Source organism: Lepus europaeus, chromosome X (assembly GCF_033115175.1).
Source record: "Lepus europaeus isolate LE1 chromosome X, mLepTim1.pri, whole genome shotgun sequence".
NCBI lineage: Eukaryota > Metazoa > Chordata > Mammalia > Lagomorpha > Leporidae > Lepus > Lepus europaeus.
The window spans coordinates 126,905,712-126,927,235 of NC_084850.1; the positions used below are offsets into that span (position 1 = coordinate 126,905,712).

The following is a 21,524-nucleotide window of genomic DNA, read 5'->3' on the forward strand; positions in this document are numbered from 1 at the left end:
GTATGTGTTTTACAGCCCTTTAAAATTGCTCAGCTAGGGGGTCGGCATTGTGGCATAGTGAGTAAAGCTGCCACCTGCAGCATCAGCATCCCATATGGGCACAAGTTCGAGTCCAGGTTGCTCCACTTCTGATCCAGCTCCCTGCTAATGATCTGGGAAAAGCACCGGAAGATGGCCCAAGTGCTTGGGCCCCTGCCACCCACATGGGAGACTTGGATAAAGCTCCTGGCTCCTGGGAGTTGGGCCAGCCCTGGCCGTAGTAGCCATCTGGTGAGTGAGCCAGCAGAAGGAACATCTCTCCCTCTCTCTTTGTCTCTTCTCTAACTCTGTAACCTGACTTCCAAATAAATAAATCTTAACCTCCACTAGAAGGTCATACAAAATCAGGCCAGAAGAACAGGATCTGGTCCAAAGGCTTTGGTTTGTAAGTCCTTGGTCTAAGGTATTTTCTAGCTCTAAATCCCTAAGTAACAAGGACAGTCAGCTGTAACTCTATAACCTGAATTTCCAGAAGTCACTTTTCAAAATTTAAGACCTGAATAATCTGAGGAATACTTCCTACATTTAATTTTAGCAGCTTACTAAATACTGCAAAAATCAGAACAGCTAATAACATAACTGGGACTTCTGCTTTTTTAAGAGTACTATGGAAGTAACATTGGCAACCAAGAGAAACAAGCCTATTCTAGAGTATTGGGAATATCTGAGAGCACCAGTCTCCACTTCAAAGTTTCTAATCACTGATCTGTGTGCTCCCAGCAGCAAGGATCGGGAGGTCAATGAAATCCATAACAGAAAAACTACAGGGAAACAAACACAGCAAGCAAAAAGGATTCTTTGAAGATGCAGATCAATCTCTTCCAGGAAACAGAAAAGGGAAGGGAAAGCTTCCTAATTTTATAAAGCTAGTATTATCCTGATATCAAAACCAGATGAACACAGTCTAAATAAAGAAATGTATAGACCAACATGCCTCATGAATATAGACACAAAACTCCTTAACAAAATTCTTAGCAAATAAGGTTCAGCAACACAGAAAAATATTTATATACCATGAACAACTGGGATTTATTCCAGAGTACACAAGACTGGTTAAATACTTGAAAATCAATGTAATCCACCATACAATCAGATGGTCATATTAATTCATGCAAAAAGAGAATTTGACAAAATTCAACAACCATTCAAGATAAATAAAAACACACAGAAAAATAATTACAGAGGGGAACTTAATACTCAATGGTAAGACCAAATGTTTTCCCCTCAGATAAGGAACAAGGCCCAGATGACTGCTCTCACAGCTGCTGTTCAACACAGTAATGAAGTGTGGCTAGCTCAGGAAGGCACAGAGCAGTTAATAATTTGTCTAAGGTCACACACCAGCAAGTGGTGTAGCCAGGATTCAAACCCAAGCAGTTTCGCTCTAAAATCCAGTGCTCTTAACCACAACATTATAGCATCTTCCTGAGTACGTATACAAGAATAAGCCATTTGTCCCACACATCAAAGTGATTATTTACTTGTAACAGGATTACAGAGTTCCCTCTATATTTTGCTACCCCGTACACAGTCTAAAATGAGAAAATAACTTTAAAAACTATATTCAAAAAGACAAATTATGAACTACTATTTGAATAGTTTCTGCAGCCTCTTCAAAGAAAGCCATATTCTTCTATGCAAAAGGGATTAATTAAAAAAAAAGGGACAGGACCTCCACTAACAATTTAACAGCTCTTTCTCTCCAACACCAGGCAACATGCTCCAGCCTAGACAAATACCACCTCAGAACATCCAACACTTGAACAGACAATCCTATGACTTTTCTCCAAACCCCAGAACTGACTGGCCACTTACTGCAGCACTAAACAGTTCAAAGATTCAATGTCAAGCCATCTATAAAACCTATACCACTCCTATTGCCCAAAGCCTAATCCAAGACACCCATCTACAAAAATTATCCCCTGTACACATTTGGGACACATTCTTTATTCACCTCCACCCTGTGAGACCAGCAGAGAAATTCGCCGGCACACTGCAGTCTGGTTCTACCACTATGATATTCTATAGTCCCTGTGAAGAGACAATCTGGTGTTAAATAACAATATCCTAGAAATCACTCACTGTTCTCACTGGAGAAATTTTCATGCTAGTGGGAAAATGCAATCATGTACATCAAAGTATCCTTTAAAAATTCTGTTGTAATAACTGAGGGAGACCCTTTTAGTAAAGTAGACCAACTTCCAAAGCACAGACCAACCCATTATTTTCTCCCTCTTCTCTTGCCAGAACTTTCCTTATCTTTTCAGTAAGCAAAATTCACACCTTTTTCTATCTGCGCATCTTTATCCACTGGCACCGTTTCAAAGTACTAGGCCCCAAGTATTACAAGCAGTGTTAAGTATTTTATGTATCATTTGACATGCTTCCAAACATTTTATTGGACATCCCACCCAACAACGCAGTGTGTGGGATTTTTAGTATCATTAGCGCCTTTGTGAAGAGCTAGGAATTAGGGTGCATGTTCAACTACCAGAATCAAGTTAGCTCAGGAATCCAGAACATGTTACTGGCTCTGACCAGCTCCTTTGGAGTTTGGGCCTTAACATTTGATCACTAGTATGGCCACTTGCTCAACAGCTCCTTCAGGAACACAGATAAAAGTGTCAGTTTCAAGAAATCCAGACCCACCACACCTTAAGGCTTCAGAGTTAGTTTTCCTGGGGTCTGGAAAAGTGCCTAGCTGTAAGGGTTTAAAAGCGCATTTGCGCATGGTTTACATACTTGGTTTGGTGAATCAATTTAAGAGGTTTCCCAACTTTTCAAAAGAACAGAGCCTGTAATTAAACTACCATGAAATGGTGGTTGGAGCTGCAGCACACACCAACAGGATAGCGTTACGTCTGCAGTGAAATGGTGGATTAAAACGTCTGGAACATGTGTTAGCCCCCAAAATGAAATATCAGCTTTATTAAACACTTTTTTTACAAATACCTAATTACATTCTAGTAACTTTATAACCAGTCCTTACCTGGAAAAGATTACCACAGTTGTCACAATTCAAATAACAAAGGCCACTAATTCTGAGTCTTTAGGTACCAAGTTCAAAACCAAAAGCTCTAACTTTCCAGAACTGTTAAAGATCCAGCTCTTAGGGCCAGTGCTGTGGCACAGAGGGTAACACCAATGCCTGCAGTGCCAGCCATATGGGGTACCAGGTTCAAGTCCTGGCTGCTCCACTTCCGATTCAGCTCTCTGCTACGGCTGGGAAAGCAGTGGAAGATGGCCCAAGTCCTTGAGCCCCTGCACCCATGTGGGAGACCCGGAAGAAGCTCCTAGCTCCTGGCTTCAGATAGGCACAGCTCCGGCTGTTGCAGCCATTTGGGAGTGAACCAGCGGATGGAAGACCTCTCTTTCTCTCACTCTGCCTCTGCCTCCCTGTAACTCTGCCTTTCAAATAAATAAGTAAATCTTTAAAAAAAAATAAATCCAGCTCTTTCAGGGTTTTTAATCTGCTGAAAAAATGGCTAAGGCCTGCAACTTTCGATGCAAATTCAGCCGATTTAATTATCTACCAAAGGGCTGAGAAGATTCCAAACCCGTAACTCTCCCACTGCAAAAACCAAACGAGCTCTCTCCCCTCAAAAAAAAAAAAAAAAAAAGACAAATGTCTACCAGTTATTTAAGTGGAAAATGTGTTCTTAATGTCTCACGCAGGGCTTCAGGTTGCTCAAAAAAGTACTTCTCCCCTATTAGCCAGGGTAGGAGTCGCCCCTAGTGCTTTTATTATGGCATCAATTTCTTAAGCAGTCGGCATCCCTTCCAAAGCATTTAAAACAACAGAGAAGTGCCCAATGAGAACTAAAAGGAGGCTTCTCAAAACCAAGTACAAACTCATTTTACCATATGCTACCTTTATAGGTTTAAAGAAATGGGTATCACTTGGGAACTGCACTCTAAAAAGAATCATTATGGCTTACACAGTTTTCGAACGGCAAGCCCACAAAACCAATTTCCAGCGTTGTGAGATGGTTCACGGTGGAGTCATATGGAGGAGAGGCACCACAATTAAGAATCCTTCACAGTACTGGAGGAAAGATGGCTTAAAAAAGAAAAACAAAAATCCCAACAAGGCCAAAGGGCATAGCAAAGGAAGGTGATCTCCGACTAGAGACCTCCCCCAAGCAATCTCGAAAACATTTTCAAACACAATTAATGTGTGAGAAAATACCTAGGAGAAACACACAAAATGTCTTCCCCAAAGCTCATCAGTTCTGAGTGTAGGTGCCTTCTGGCCACTTGGAAGCACAGGCCCGTGAGTGAGGCTCAGGTGCACGTTGAGGGAGGTGAGAGCCGTGGGTAGAAATGAATCTTGAATGTGCTGATGCGGAACTCAGACTTTATCCATGCAGCGATGGTGATGCATAGAAGGTTTTTTAAATGGGAAAAAAGACAGTGGTACCGTCAGCGGGTTCCTGAAGACCAAAGCTGCCTCCAAAAGGAAGACAAATGGAGAGACTGTGGGCCAAGAAACTGAAGCCAGAAAACAGGAGAGCAAGGAATTTGAGTGTTCAGCAGGCAGAAGAGAACTAGGTGATGGGACTAAGGCTGCCCTGGGTGTGTCAGTGGCTCCCCAGGCAAGTTCTTTGTTTTTTAAGAGGAACCCAATGGAGTGGTTGTCATAGTTTAATCTGCATTAGAATTACTAGCAAGGAGAGGCCCCAAAATGCAAATTCAGGTGACCTAGAGTAGGGCCTAAGCAGGCGTTTCCCACTCCCAGTCATCAGCCCCCGAGGCTTCATTGTGAAAAGCCACAGGGCCTGTGCAGAGCAGTGTGGCTTCCCCCACAGGGAGATAAAGCAGGGTGGAACAGGGGGAAACAAGCTTTTCCTACTTCTCAACAGCACTTAGATGCAAAGAAAGCTGGATTAAGTTTTATACTTAGACAGTTAAAGCTATTCAAAACACACAGAGATATGCTCCCATGTAAAGTAGCTCAGCAAGTACACAGGGGAGTGGCAGCTCCATGTGGCGGCCTTTGGTTGAACATAGCCAGGAGGAAGGATCACAAGCCACAGGCTCAGCTGCATAGAAAGTACAGGCCAAGCTCTCGTTCCCAAGACTGAGGCCGGTGTAAACCATCGTCTCCCCAACAACGTGTGTGCATAATGGAAACCTCCACAAGGACAAGGCAGATCTGGCTGAGGATTCATCACCCAGGTTGCCGAAATGGCCTACTTAGAACTTAGACCAGCTTCTCCCTCTGAGAACTGAACCGCAGCCAGTGCTGTGGGAGGCTGTCCTGTGTATTACGGGTGCTCAGCCAGATCGCTGGTCTCTGCCTACTAGGTTCCAGCGGTGCCTTCCCAGCTGTTTCAACCAAGCGTCTCCAGAAACTCAGAAACTCCCAAACGTCTCCCACGGTGCGGGCCGGGAGCAGTCACCTGAGAATCATTCCTTTAGACTAACAAGTTTCACAACTGTGCAAGCACCAACTCTTGGAATCAAATAAATATGATCCTGAACTCCAGGTATACCACTTAAAGGGTGAAAAACCTCTGTGGGTCTATTTATTCCTCACTAAAATGGTGATAACAAGACCTACTCAGAGCTTTATTTTGGAGATTACATAAAAGAATGTGCAATTCCTAGCCCCTGAGGCAATTATTAGGTGATGGCCTTTGTGTTCTGCCTACAGTGCTGGCCTTGGGTTCAAACCCACTCAAGAACTGGGGGCCAGGGGCCAGCGCTGTGGCTCAGCGGGTTAAAGCCCTGGCCTGAAGCGCCAGCATCCCATATGGGCGCAGGTTCTAGTCCCAGCTGTTCCACTTCCAATCCAGCTCTCTGCTATGGCCTGGGAAAGCAGTGCAAGATGGCCCAAGTCCTTGGGCCCCTGCACCCGAGTAGGAGACCCGGAAAAAGCTCCTGGCTCCTGGCTTCAGATCTGCACAGCTCTGGTCGCTGCGGCCATCTGTGGAGTGAGCCAGCGGATGGAAGACCTCTCTCTCTCTCTCTCTCTCTCTCTCTCTCTCTCTGTAAACTCTGTCTTTCAAATAAATAAAATAAATCTTTAAAAAAAAAAAGTATTGGGGGCCAGCGTGGAGGAGTGAGTTAGGCCACTGCCTGCAATCCTGGGATCCCATAAGAGTGTTGGTTCAAGTCTTCAGTCTCAGCTGTTCCACTTTCCTATCCATCTTCCTGCTAATGCGCCTGGGAAAGCAGCAGAAGATAACCCAAGTATTGGGTCCCTGCACCTGCGTGGGAAAATAAAAGAAGCTCCTGGCTCTGGGCTTTGGCCTGGCCCAGCCCCAGCGGTTGCAACCATCTGGTGAGTGAACCAGCAGATGGAAGTTATCTCTCTCTATCTTTCTCTGTAACTCTGCCTTTAAATTAATACACATAATCTTTTTAAAAAATAAATAAAAAGAACTAGAATAAATGGCAGTCTCGGTTCTCTCTCTCCAGCCTGAGAGTATGAACCTGGGGCAGGAGTGAGGGTGGGTCTGTGGACAAAAACAATTCGTAATTACCTACTCCTGGCTATTATCACCAATAAAACTAAACTTTTCATATCACATTACAGCTCAAACATCCATTTCGTTCAGCACTGCTTCAAAATGTTATTAGCCCTGCTGCCACATCTTATTAGTAAGCATGTTAATTAAGAAGCACATGTTGCTGGGGCCCAGCATTGTGGCACAGAGGGTAAAGCCACCGCCTGCAATGCCAGCATCCCATATGGGCACCAGTTCTTGTCCCAGCTGCTCCACTTCCAATCCAGCTCTCTGCTAATGTGCCTGGGAAAGCATCGGAAGATGGCCCAGGTACCTGGGTCCCTGCTACCCACGTTAGAAGCTTCTGGCTCCTAGTTTCCTTCAGCCATTGGGGCCACTTGGGGAGTGAACCAGCAGATGGAAGAACTCTCTGTCTCTCCCTCTCTCTAACTCTGAGGGGCCAAAAGACAGACTTAATCACAGCAGTCATATTTACAAACTCGACCCATCCTCATACTTCTAAAGAGAAAGATACGCATCGCTCTCCCCTAATGGGTGTGAACCAACATTCCACCATAACCTTTCCATATATTTAGTCCACTTAATCAGTATTTAACAAACATCTACCAGGTATCAGAGCAGTGTCCAGGAAATAGATCTTTTTTTTTATTTTTGACAGGTAGAATTATAGACAGTGAGAGAGACAGAGAGAAAGGTCTTCCCTCCGTTGGTTCACTCCCCAAATGGCCACCACGGCCGGTGCTGCGCCAATCCGAAGCCAGGAGCCAGGTGCCTCCTCGTCTCCCATGCAGGTGCAGGGGCCCAAGCACTTGGGCCATCCTCCACTGCCCTCCCGGGCCACGGCAGAGAGCTAGACTGGAAGAGGAGCAACCGGGACTAGAACCTGGTGCCCATATGCGATTCCGGTGCCGCAGGCAGAGGATTAACCAAGTGAGCCACGGTGCCGGCCCCAGGAAATAGATCTTTGAGATCTCCGTTCAAAGCCATGCTCAGCCCAGCGCAAGAAATGGACATGGAAAGGAGGACTGCTAGGCCTTTCCAGGGCTGGCTGGCCTGCTAGATTGTCTGCTCCAACAGGGCAGGTAGGGGCCATGATGTCTCACTCACCTCTGGGTATCTAGGACCCTGCCTGGCACATAAGACTAAGAACCAGCTATGAGGCTACCAGCCCAGAGATGCCTCAACTAAACAAGGGATGAGTTTGCTCTTGTTAGCCTCAGATGCCAAAATCAAAATGTTTTCTGGACTCAAGAGCCAACAGAATCTAGTATTTCACCTACAAGATGACCAAAGATGAAATTTTTTAAGCAAAAATACAAACTTCCTGGGTTACCTCATCAACCAGACACTAAATGAACACCACCAAGCCCAACCTACAATTGCTCTTCATGGTTTGGTGGCTGCTGGATGCTAGTTGGCTTGCATTTGGTAGATAACTTACACAGAATGGCAAAATAACATAACTATGTGGTTCAAGTTTAATTACACTAAAATCACACCATGGAACTGTACCATTAGCGAGGATTCTGACAAATGAGAAAAAAAGCAGCAGCATCCTGGCTCCACAGGCATTTGACTCACTGTTGAGTCACATCCAATACTCACTTATGCCAAGAGAAATGCCTTTTGACTCATTATCATTAAAATAAATGTTTTTGGAGACCTCACACATGGATTTCTCACTAAGTGCCCCTTGCTAAAAGAAGATCCCAGTCCAGCCAGATGCCCCCTTTCTTCAAACAAGGACACAGATAGCAAAGGTGACATGCTTCACTCCAGATGAAGTGACAGGGAAGAATGTTAAGACCCAGAGTTCTCAGGCTGGCGCTGTGGCTCAGTGGGTTAAAGCCCTGGCCTGAAGCGCTGGCATCCCATATGGGCGCCGGTTCTAGTCCTGGCTGCTCCACTTCTGATCCAGCTCTGTGCTATGGCCTGGGAAAGCAGTACAAGATGGCCCAAGTCCTTGGGCCCCTGCACCCGTGTGGGAGACCCGGAAAAAGCTCCTGGCTCCTGGCTTCAGAACTGCACAGCTCTGGCAGTTGTGGTTATCTGGGGAGTGAACCATCGTATGGAAGGACCCCCCCCCCCCCGGCTCTCTCTCCCTCTCTCTCTCTCTCTCTGCCTCTCCTCCTCTGTGTAACTTTGACTTTCAAATAAATAAATCTTTAAAAAAAAGAAAGACCCAGAATTCTTATTATCAGAACACTTGTCAGGAGCCAAGAGCTGACAGATACATATACACATCTCTCTACTTCTTTCTTTCTAGAACATCCTTCTCCTTGCCTCCTTGCCATCAAAGCATCCTCATCTTGAAGATTGGCAGCTGAAAGAGTAATAGCTAATACTTCATTTTTCCCTCCTAACAGACTTCTATTCTGCTCTACACATACCCCTGGAATCCTCCCTTTTACTTCCTCTAGGCAGCACCAAAGTTAGATGCCACTCCCACAATTCAGAACCTGCCGGCTTCTTCTCCCTTCCAAAGTATGCCTCCATGGTTCTCTCTCCCTATCTAGCCAGTATTAGCCAATTCAGTCGCTTTTTCATTTTACAGGTAAGTGAATGTTTTTCCCCCATTTTCACAAACTAGAGAAGCAGTCCATTGTGACCCAGCATTTGAGGAGGCAATAGTGGAATTAAGTTTAAGGAGGTTTAAAGACTGAGGGAAGTGCCAGAAATTTGGCCCTATCTGAAGACTGCTCTCCTTCTAAGTGTGGAAGAAAATCCAGGCTCAATAAAGATAAGTGAACATTCACAGGGCGCTCACACCAGGAACCATTTCCCTTATCAGCTGGGTGACCCTGAACCACACTCAGGCACTATTTTTCCTCATGTCTGACTCATCACCAAACTCTCTATGCTAGACATTTCATGAAACATTCAGACCTAAAACTGGAAAGATAGTTACTCAAGAAAACCTGAGCTCTGTTTTACCCAATCAGCTCCACCACCCAAGTACCTTTTCTACCTTGGGATTCTCCCCCAGCAGTCTCCCCTTCCCTCCAGCCTCAGCTAAGAAACCTGGAACCTAAAATGAGCTTTTTTTCCAAGTCATTTCTTTCTTTCTTTTTTTTTTTTTTGACAGGCAGAGTGGATAGTGAGAGAGAGACAGAGAGAAAGGCCTTCCTTTTTGCCGCTGGTTCACCCTCCAATGGCCGCTGCGGCCGGCGCATCTCGCTGATCCAAAGCCAGGAGCCAGATGCTTCTCCTGGTCTCCCATGCGGGTGCAGGGCCCAAGCACTTGGGCCATCCTCCACTGCCTTCCCGGGCCACAGCAGAGAGCTGGCCTGGAAGAGGGGCAACCGGGACAGAATCCGGCACCCCAACCAGGACTAGAACCCGGTGTGCCGGCGCCGCAAGGCGGAGGATTAGCCTGTTAAGCCAAGGCGCCGGCCCCAAGTCATTTCTAACTACCCAAATACACTGCCAGTGCTTAACATCCCTATAGTATTTTATAGCTACTCCCTTAATACTAAAAGAAACGTCTTTCCATTAATTTACGGATGGAAGATGCAGCTCAGAAAGGTTGAGACAAAACCCAAGGTCCCATGTGGAGGCGATCAGAAAACGCAGGACTCAAACCCAGTTTTCCAGCTCCTCACTCTTTTTTAAGGAAATCTTGTGCCTTCGAAAGTCCTTTAAATACAGGGGAGGCAATTTAAAGTTAATTAGAAGTTCAGAAGGAGAAAATTCAATGTTCAAAAATGGTAATAGAAAAGGATGCTCCATCTAATTGGAGGCGAACGGTGAGAAAGTTCTGTGTGGCTGAGACACCCAGGAGCGGCGAAGGCGAAGCGGATTCAAGCCTGCAGCAGTCCCAGGTTTAAACGGCATCAGCTATAAAGAACGGGCACTCCCACCTTCCCCGACCGCATGGTACAGGCGGCCAAAGAAAGGATGCCGCGAAGTACCCCTCCCCTTCCAAATTCCAGCACGCCGCGGTGACTCTCGTCCTCTCTGGGCTGGCCAGCCCTGCGTTCTGAGCCCCTTGGATTCGGGGAGTTGTAATTCCCGCGCCCAGACTTCATCCCTCCCCACCCCCAATAATAATAATCGCTTCCTTTTCCCGTCCCCCCGTCGCTTTCCGGGGGATCCGTCTCCTACGCAGTCAGCTAAGAATCCTGCAAGCGCAGCGCGGCGGCGGTCCTTCCCCAGCCCGAACGCCTCCCGAGGGGGAACCCCCACCCCCAGGAGGGAAATTTACCCGCCTGCACGAACAGGAAAAGGTCTCGCGGGCGGCTCCGCGTGGCGCACACCCCCAGCCCGGGCCCGCCGTGCGGGTCCACCCCTCGATCCGCCGCGGGCCCTACCCTCCCGCCCCGTGGGACCGGGGACGGGGAGGGCGTGAATCCGCCCGCGCCAGGCAGGCTGAAGGCTATTTCTCTCCCCACGGGGCTGCGGGAGCAGCGTGTCCTAGTGGGCAGTCCGGGCCCAGAAGGACAGCACGGCTCCTCCAGGCCCCGCACGGTGGCCCGCGGAGGGAGCGCAGCGCGAGCAGGAGCTCGGCCTCCGCCCGGTCACCGGTACACGCGGCCCCGCAGCGAGCTCGGCGCGGCGGCCGGGGAAACGGCGGCGCTGCACGGGCCGCCCGCATTGTTCAGCCCGCGGCGCGCGCCCCGCCCGGCCGCAGCCCGCAGCCCGCGGGGCGGTGGGAGCCGCGGCGCCAGGGCCGGGCAGGTGGCGGCCGCCGGCGCCCTCACCTTTGGCGCCGAGCATGAAGTCGAGCGTGCTGTGCCGTGCTGCTGCCATAGTGAGGCGAGGCCCTGTGCCATGCCTGGGGCAGGCGGCTGCGGGAGACGGGGGGCCGCGCGGCGTGTCAGGCTGCGGCCGGCGGGGAGTGTGCTGCGCCGGGGGAGGCCAGGAGCAGGAGGTGGGAGGGGCCGCCGGGAGCGACCCAGGGCGCGGGGGCGGGGCCGCCGGCCTCGGGGAGGGAGGAAGCGCGGCCGCCTCCAGCCCCCGAACTTGGAGCGCCGGGTGTGAGGCCTCGCTAATGGTGGAAACGTGGGCGCCGTGCTCCCCGGCGTGCGTCACCAATGGCCGCGCCCTGCGCTGAGGCTCGGGCGGGCGCTCCCGCCATCCGTTAGGTCACCTTAGGTTTGAACAGCACAGCACGACTTCCGGGGGGCCCCACCCCATACTCGTTCCCCGTAGACCTCCCCCTAGCCGAGGCCCCTCTTGTTTCCTGGCCAAGGCGAGAAAATAAAATGCTGGGACCCACCCCTGTAATCTCAAAATCCTGTCAGCCTTTTTCTTTTTCTTAACGCCACCGTTAAACCCATTCGCATTATTACCATTCTTATCAAGGGGCTCCTTTGCATTTGAGGACATAAAAGAAAGCCTCTGGGCTTTAAGTTATCTGCATTTTCAGACGGAACAGCAACTCGAGAGAAGCAAGCAAGAGGATAACACTAGTTGAAAGGGAAATTTTGCAGATTCCAGAGTTGCTCCCCTGACTGGATCTGGATGGAGCTCGCTGGTGCTTCTAGTCATGGCAATGAACCTTTCCGGGAAGGGCTTATTTTTGACGTTGAGGTTATAGCGGGTGCTCAATAAGGTGATGGCAAAGGAGAGAGCAGAAGCGTCTGCGAGCTAAACCCTCTGTCCTCGCACTGATAATATCCCTGTGCAAACGCTTCCAACATCCCTTCAGGCTTCTGTGCCTCTCAAGACCACAGGAATTGCCGCAATGGCTAGACAAAATTGACACCGATGAACTCCTGTACCTCCACGAACAGCGCACAAAGAACCTGCACAGGAAACTCGTCTCTCCCCTGGGCAGTTCCTCCTGCCCTTTTGCTGGCTCCCTCAGGGTTCTCTGGGCTCATTCTCTGTTAACACCAGGGTTCCTGTTTAGCACCCACGTTAATCTTTTACTACGCATAGCCACCTCTTTGTTTCTCTGCATGTCTTCCTCCTGTGGATCCCAGGGCACTGGAGTACACTCCTCCTTTCCCCTGCGACACTGCACTTCGTGGTCAGTAGGTCTCCACAGACCTCAGCACCACAGTGAACTTCACAGGCTTCTAACTGTAGCCAGGTCCGCCTGCTCAGAAGAGCCCTGGGCTTGGTTTAATTCCCGGCTGGCGCCATCTTGAAATTCTGACACATTTTTGAACAAAGGGCTCCAGGAGTTCATTCTGCACTGGGTCTGTACCTTGGCATTTGTCTGACAGTGCAGGTTCCCTCAGGCTCCGACTTGAAACCCCATCCTCAGCTGTTGTGCTTCACCTTGCTCCCTGCCAGCTACAAAACAAATGGAGACGGAAACCCTTGAGATGCTGTGCCGTGGAGTGATCAGATAGCATGACAAAAGTGGAGCTTAGCAAAAATGCTGCATGAAGTTAGCATAGTGTCAGACAGAAAGGGGCCTCGATATGGAACCAAAACCGTTGTGATCATGTTAGCAATTATTGCAAGGATGTTCCCAATGAACGTCCTACTTCCCAGAGACATAGCCTGGCAGCATTGTTAAAGGCAGGACATGGACAAGAACCAAAAGCTTGAAGCTTGTTTAAACATCTCCAACTAGGCTATGAGTATCTATTGCAAATCTGGAACTGGTTCTCATTGCTTGAGTTTCATAATCTAGGCTCCTGGCATGAAGGCCTGTTTCAGAACTAATGATCACTTCCTTTGTCAGCACTGATTGTGTTACAGCCAACCAGTGTATTCTTTGCAGAATCTTAACTCTTACTACAGAGCCATTCACATCTCGGAGTTCAGCAACGCAGCCTGCAACAAACACGCAGCAGAGACTTCCCCCATAAGTTCCATTCTTGAAACAAAATCTTGCCAATGGCAAACATCTAAATGCATGAATTCACATCCTCCAGCCTGCCTTCATCTTCCCAAAAGGGAAGAGAAAAGAGACCCTGTCTCCACCCCATCCCCCTGCCATGCCCTGGAGCTGGCAGGGCACTCACAGCTGGGCCTGGGTGCCCTGTTGAACAGAAACAATTGCCCAGGATGTCCACATCAGGAGCGGCCACCCTGTGCCCAAGACGACACAAGACACAAACAAGACCTCTCTGTAATCCTGGATGATCATGGACAAATTTGGACAAACTGGGACAGAGACAAAATGTTCTAGGGAGAGAACATTTGTCAACACCCCCAACAGGGCAGGGCTGTGGCTTATAAGGTTAAGTCTCCCCATGTGGTGCCGGCATCCTATATGGGTGCTGGTTTGAGTCCCAGCTGCTCCACTTCCAATCCAACTCCCTGCTGATGTTCCTGGGAAAGCAGCAGAAGATGCCCCAAGTGCTTGGGCCCTTGGACCCATATGGGAGATTTGGAAGAAGCTCCTGGCTCCTGGCGTCGGCCTGACTCAGCCCTGGTTGTTGCAGCCATCTGGGGAGTGAACCAGCAGATGGAAGACCTTTCTCTGTCTCTCCCTCTCTCTGTCTGTAACTCTGCCTCTCAAATAAATAACTTTTTTATCTTAAAAACAAAAGACTCCCAAGCATGGAACCACCCCTCAGCACTCGATCCAGAGCGTTGCCCAAATGCTCCCCAGCACCACCCACCCAGGGGCAAAGCCTCCAGATCAGCTTTTCTTTCTTTTTTCTTTTTTTAAAGATTTGTTTATTTATTTGAAAGTCAGAGTTAAACAGAGAGAGAAGGAGAGGCAGAGAGAGAGAGAGAGAGAGAGAGAGAGAGTCTTTGATCTGCTGGTTCACTCCCCAGTTGGCCACAATATCTGGAGATTCGCCAATCCGAAGCCTGGAGCCAGGTGCTTCTCCTGGTCTCCCACGCGGGTGCAGGGGCCCAAGCACTTGGGCCATCCTCCACTGCCTTCCCAGGCCACAGCAGAGAGCTGGATGGGAAGCAGAGAAGCAGGAACTTGAGCCAGCGCCCATCTGGGATGCTGGCACTGCAGGCAGCGGCTTTACCCACTATGCTACAGCGCCGGCCCCCAGGTCAGCTTTTGTACACATCAGCTTCTCCTGCACCCTCTCGCTGAGCTGCCCCTTGGTTCCCAATGTGTGCATTTTCCCTCCCCGCAACATGGGGGAAAACTGTTCTCGTTGAACTCTAAGTGTGTTCCTGGGACTGGGTGGAGGGAGGGCAGTGACAAAGCTGAGCGTGGTAAGCCATGGGTGACCCATTTGGCAAAACACTGTGTAGTGCTGGATGTTACTCCTATCCAAAACTCTCTTGGCCAATTTGAACATCAGCAACGTAGTTTCTGGAACTCAGATGATAAGCCACACCCAACTGCAGTCAGCGACAGTTCCTACAAACTGGGAAGAAGGAAGTCATAAGCAGAAAAGGTGCCGCTGCTAAAAGGCGCAAGTGGTGGCAGTGATGGTGGTGATGGGAGTGGAGGGAGGGCAAGAGTGCTAATTTGGAAGCGAGCACAGGCTGCAGGAACTCTGAGGAGGCTCCCCACTACACTGCTGCCCCAAGTCGCCTTGTGAAGGTGGCCTCAATGAGGGGGTGCGTCAGCCCTCAGCAGCTGCCCTGACCGGCAAAGCTAGCAGCCAACATGTTACTGTTTTGTTTTCTGCTTTTCCACCAGTTGGGGCCCTTGGAGACCTTACCCCTGCCCCTGTGTGCAGCTGTGATGAAATCATTTCCTCTCTTCAAAACTTGGCATTAGCTCTTCGGGTTAGAATGGCTGACAAAAATCTGGATCACTCCCCCGCCATTTTTTCAGATGAATCTGGGACTCACCCAGCTATTGAAACACTACAGGATTTAAAATTTGGATTAAAACGAGCATGTAACTGAGAGCGGCCAGAGTCTCTGACAGGGACTCTCAATGACAGCTGCATGCTGGAATCACCTGGGGACCTTTAGTGTGTCCTGCTGCTGCCTGGGCCTCAGGCCGAGCATCTAAGAAAATTGGCCCCAGGCACGAGCTTGGGCTTTGAGATTGTTTTTTAAGAAAGCAAATAAAAACCAAGGAGATTCCAACTGTAAAGGCAAGGGTGCCACTGCCAAGTCAAAAGACAGTCTGTAACACAACACATACCCCTGTAGTCCACTTGCACAAGGATGGCTGAAAATATAGAAGTGCATTTTCAAAACTTGCAAATAGGAGCCTGCGCTGCTGTGTGCAGTGCCGGCATCCCAAATGGGTGCCGGTTCATTTCCCACCTACTCCACTTCCGATCCAGCTCTCTGCTAATGCACCTGGGAAAAGCAATGGAAGATGGCCCAAGCGCTTTGACCCCTGTACTCATATAGGAGACCCGGAAGAAGCTCCTGGCTCCTGGTTTCAGCGTGGCCCTCCTCCGGCCGTTGCAGCCATATGGGGAGGGAACCACCAAATGGAAAATCTCTCTCTCTCTCTCTCTCTGTAACTCTGCTTTTCAAATAAAATAAATTTTTAAAGAAGGGAGAAAAACTTGAAATGAACAAGTATTAGTGAGGATGTGGAGAAATTGGAACCTTCACTACTTGATGGTGGGAATGTCAATGGTACAACTGCTGTGGAAAATAGTTTAGCAGGTACTCAAAAGGTTCATCAGAATCTCCTCAGGATCCAGCAATTCCACTCTTTGGTATAGACACAAAAGAATTGGAAATAGGTATTGAAATGAAAACACAAATGCTGATAGTAGCAGTATTCACAATTGCCAAAAGGTGGAAACAACCCAAATGTCCATCAATAGATGAATGGATAAACCAAATGTAGTTAAGCATGCAAGGGAATATTATTCAGCCATGAAAAGGCATGAAGCCCTGATCTGTGCTACAGTGTGGATGAAACTGGAAAACATTTTGTTAAGCGAAAGAAGTCAATCCTAAATAACCACCTATGCTATGATTCTATTTACATGAAACGTCCAGAATAGGTAAATCTGCAGAGACAAAGTGGAGGAACGAGAGGAGTGACTGCTCACAGGCACGAGTTTCCTTTGGGAATGAAAACAACTTCTTAGAAGTAGAAAGAGGTGGTAGTTGCAACACTGTACATGTACTAAATGCCTCTGAATTGTTCACTCTAAAATGCATAATTCTGTGTTATGTGAATTTTGCCTCCATTTTTTTTAATGATAAAAGAACCTTGTAACCTACTTTAGTCTGTTTCATGTTGCTAGAATAAACTCCCTTAGAGAAAAGAGAAGTCTTTTGGCTCACCATTCCAGGTGACACCAGATGGCCACATGCAGCTCCATGCCTGGTGGAAAAGAAGAAAAACAAGTAGACACCCCATGGCTGTCAAGAGAGGAGGCAGGAGCGCAAGAGGAGGAATCCCAACTCCCTTTTCAAAAATGCACCCTCCTGGGAACTAATTTAAGTCTTTCATGAGGGTGCAGCCCCCATGGCCCAATTACTTTGGGGGGAAGAAAAAGATTGATTTGAAAGGCAGGTTACAGAGAGCGACAGAGAGATAGCGAGAGATGCTCCATCTGCTGGTTCATTCCCCAAATGGTTCCAACAGCTGGGGCTGGAGCTGGGCCAGGCCAAAGCCAGGAGCCAGGAGCTTCATCCAGGTCACTCTCATTGGTGGCAGGAGACAAAGTACTTGTGCCATCTTCTGCTGGTTTCTCAGGCACATTAGCAGGGAGCTGGATCAGAAGTGAAGCAGACAGGACAGGAACAGCACCCATATGGGATGGAGATGTTTCAGGTGGTGGCTTAACTCACTATGCCGCAGTGCTGGCCACCCCTAATTACTTCTTAAAATCCACCACCCCTCGAAACGGTGGCACTGGGGATCAAGCAGCAACATGAGCTTTGGCAGGGAGAAACCACATCCACACTATAGCACAGCCTCACTAAGTCAGTAAGGTAAAGCTGCACAGAAAACACCTCAAGCACATTTCAAGTAAATGGGAACCAGCACTGTGGCATTGTGGGTAAAGACATCACCTGCGGCCCTGGCACCCCATCTGGGTGCTGCCTCAAGTCCCAGCTGCTCCACTTCTGATCCAGCTCCCTGCTAATGTGCCTGAGAAAGCAGCAGAAGATGGCCCAAGTACTTGAGGCCCTGCACCCACACCAGAGACTCAGAACAAGCTCCTGACTCCTGACTCCTGACTCTGGCCCAGTCCTGCTGTTGAGGCCATCTGGGTTTGAACCAGCAGATGGAAGCTGTCTCTCCCTCTCTCTCTGTAACACTTTCAAATAAATAAATCATTCTTTAAAAGTACAGTAAATGCCTGAAGAGAGGGAGCTAAAGTGAGATGTTTACAAAATAGAGAGGAAAATGAAGGCTGCTGGGAAACTGTCCTCATGCCTGAGATAAGAAAATGGGGAATCCTGTAACCCCTTAAGCAAACAGCCCTCAAAGCACAAATATTCCTCTCTGTCTTAACCCAAAGGCCACCCCTGACTTCACATCTTCCTGCTTATTAACAGAAAAGTTTCTTAAGTCAAAACATTCTAAAGATGTTATTTATCTGAGAGGCAGAGAGGCGCAGAGTTCCCATCTGCTGGTTCACTCCTCAGATTCCTGCAACAGCCAGGAGCTGGGAACACAATCCAGGTCTCTCACCTGTGTGTCAGCCACCCAAAGACCTCAGCCATCATCTGCTGCCTCCCAGGGTGTGCGTTAGTGGGGAGCTGGAGTCAGGAGCCAGAACTGGCTGTTGAACCAGTACTCTCATATGGCGTGCAACTGTCCTAACCAGAGATGTAACTGCTAGTCTAAATGCACATCCCCAAAATTTGAAATATTTTAGGGCCCAAGAGGAGTGTAGCCCATGAAATGCCCCTGGGGTAAACCTCTCTCTCGTGCCCCCAGGACTGCAGGGTCGCCTCCCCTAACACCTATCTGCTTCGAAAGCTTCTTCAGCTTCAAATGGGACATTGCTTCATCCTTACAGTAGCCCTGAGAGGTTCTGTGTGGTTATCCCTATTTCACGGCAACACAGAAAGCTTAGCCAGCTAGTGCGCGGTAAAGACATGATTCGAACCCAGGCAGATGGCTTGGGAGTCAGGCTCTTCACCCTCTTGCTGTGCTGCCTCTGATAGTCCTGGCTCAGTTGTCCAGGTGTCCCCTTTTTTTGTGACTTCTCAAACCCCCCCTGTGTGACTCTATCTGCCTCCCCCAGTTGCCACTCCTTCCCCATTAGGGAAAGCAGGAATTGTTTGCTTAACTCCACCAAACAGTTTCCAGGGTGAAATTCCTACTCCGTTGCTTTGTAGCTGGAGATGAGAGTTGACAGGTTCACCAGCCTCTCTGTGCCTCTTTCCCCTTCTCAACAATGCAGCTAATAATAGCACACACCTCAGAGAGTTGTTGTGAGGATTAAAGAAACAGACCCATGACAAGCACTGAAGGCGGTGTCCGCCATGGGAAGTAGTCAGCAAATGGTAGGTAGCTATGATGAAGAGGGTGTGAGCTGTCTTATTCCAGACTCGTTACTTTTCAGCCTTGTGTTCCCCATGCTCTGCGCAGTGCCTGGCGTGTTGTTGGCCTTCAATACCTGTGTCTTAATCTTTTTATTTTTTTAAAGATTTATTTATTTATTTGAAAGGCAGAATTACACGGAGAGAGTAGGAGAGGCAGAGTCTTCCATCTGCTGGTTCACTCCCCAGTTGGCCACAATGGTTGGAGCTGTATCCATCCAAAGCCAGGAGCCAGGAGCTTCTTCAGGGTCTCCCACATGGGTACCAGGGCCCAAGGACTTGGGTCATCTTCTACTGCTTTTCCAGGCGATAGCAGAGAGCTGGATCAGAAGCGGAGCAGCTGGAACTGGAACCGGCGCCCATATGGGATGCCAGCACTGCAGGCGGCGGCTTTATCCATTATGCCACAGCACCGGCCCTAACACCTGTGTCTTTTGAAGTGAACTGAGGAGTAAAACACTCTTCTCAACACTCCACAGGGCCGTGACCACAGACTCGGTTCTCCAGGGCTGGGCATTCGGGAAGGGACGTGAGCCACCTCATGTTTCCAACAGAAGCTGAGTCACAGTCACTTCCTGCTCTCTGTTCTCCGCCATCGCACTCAGAAGCCTGACCCGCAAGGCTGCTGGGAGCTTCACAGCCCACTCTGAAGCCTCTCAGGGGTTCCTTGCTAGAGCTCTCTGGAGGAGCATTTGAGAACACAAAGTCGGTTTTCCTTGAGGCATTTCAAGTCAGCACTCGGAGTACTGATGGCAATCTTCCTGTGCACCTCCACTGACTCATGTCAAGGAGGAGAAGTCCCTCCCCACCATCACCGTGGCTCCCCTCAGCCCTGCAGACTCACAGAGGTATGTCAGCACTCCCACAGGGGGTCCTCCAGGTTGAAGAAGGCCGGCTTAGAGGGAAGACCGGAAACCACTCAGCCCGCAGAAGACACTCGGGAAGCAAAGAAGAGAACTTCCGCTGAACACTAGGACGGCCTCATTTCTGCACAAGAAATGGCGGCCAGCTCACACTTCTTCCTCCTTGCCTCTCACTTCAAGCAAAGAATGGCATGTGGGGGCGGAGCAGGGGGAGACAAGTGTTGTGATGTCCTACCGAAGAGCTTATGTCCAAGTAATCGTGCAATCAAAATTGTTAGGAAAGCAAATAATCAGGCATGTTGTGGACCCAAGGGTACAGCCTTAGCTTCTTGTCCCAGTGCAGCATGAGCTACAGCTGTACTTGAACTTGTGCCTACATTCTCAGTGCTGATTGAATGTATTTGCTTTTTTTTCTATAAGATTGACTCCTTACTTCCTCAGTCTCTAGAGATTCAGGAGGGCAGAACGGTTAGGCTCAGAGCCTGGGTCCTAATCTTGATTCTTTCATCGGCTCTCTGGTGACCTTTTGGCAAATGATCTCATCTTTCTGGGCTTCAGTCTCTTCATCTGTAAAAGAAGCACAAGAGCACCTCAGCACCTCCATCACACAATTGTCCTGAGTATTAAGTGCAATAATAGAAGTACGGCACTTACGACAGTGTCTGGCACAGAGAAAACCCCATAGAAAGAGCAGCTAGTGTTATTAATGATGGCTACCTGGGGATTTACAGTGCTATTTCCATTTCAGTTATCTTTTCTTTACAGTAGAGCTAAAACGTTTCTCAATCCCACAGAGGGTCCGCTTATCTTAACATGTATCTGAGGGGCCCACGTTGTAGCATATCAGGTTAAGCCACCGCCTGTGACACAAGCACCCAGTTTGTTGGGTGCTGGTTTGAGTCCCAGCTGTGCCATTTTCAATCCAGCTCCCTGCTAATGTGCCTGGGAAAGCAGCAGAAGATGGCCCAAGTGCTTGTGCCTCTGCCAGCCAAGTAGGAGACCTGGATGGAGTTCCTGGCTCCTGGCTTTGGCTTGGCAGGTTGTCACAGCCACGAGGGGAGTGAACCAACAGATGGAAGACTTCTCTCTCTTTCTCTGTCTTTCCCTCATTCTCTGTAACTCTGAATTTAAACAAATAAACAAACAAACAAAACATGTATCTGATACAACTCACCAGTTCCAGGCAGTGCTGGAGGCTGATTGTGGTAGGATGGGATGTGAGGCACCATTTGGCAGGGGTGGCAGCACCCTGCCTTTCCACCTGCTAGATCTTGGATTTCTGTCCTGGCTTGAAACACCCTCCTGTCTCCAGTGGCAAAAATCCACATGCGAGCCCTCAGGGCCCAGTTCAAGTGCAAGCGCTGGCACAGGAAGAGAGGCTCACTCACTCGCTCCCTCACTCACCCTGGGGTCCCACAGCATGCTATTGTAGTGGCATCACTGTGCTAGCTCCCTGAGAACTTGACCTTTCCTCTGTTGCCAACACTCCTTCCTTCCTGAGGCTACAGTCACCTGAGTTTGAGGGACAAGGGCAAGATCAGGACTTTGTTGGTTCAATGAAGGCTCAAGCACCAGAACCCTATTATCCCAGTTCCCAGGCCAGGGATCTTTTCATTAAACTAAAACTTATGGTAAGACTGTCCTCCGTCCATTTGGCATGACTGAAGGCCCAGCATGGCCCCAAGGAATCTGTAAAATATTCTGTGCGTTCTGTATCTGTGTTATTTCTAATCCAAGCCAGCAAAGTTTATTCCCCCATTTAAATACAGAGCCCAAGTGACTTGCTCAAGGTCTCCAGTCAGCCTGTGGCAGATGAGACTTGGCTGGTGGGTCAGTCTGACTC

The 21,524-nt window shown here is 48.9% G+C and overlaps 1 protein-coding gene across 1 annotated transcript in view; it reads right to left on the bottom strand.

The window, feature by feature from the left end:
• The window catches only part of SMS (spermine synthase), a 49,798-nt gene extending 38,436 nt beyond the window's left edge, over nt 1–11,362 (bottom strand). Inside the window, exon 1 of the mRNA XM_062183796.1 lies at nt 11,213–11,362. Within this exon, the coding sequence (XP_062039780.1) occupies nt 11,213–11,261 (49 nt within the window). The 5' untranslated portion in view covers nt 11,262–11,362. The remainder of the gene's footprint in view (nt 1–11,212) is intronic.
• Nucleotides 11,363–21,524: the final 10,162 nt, after the last annotated feature.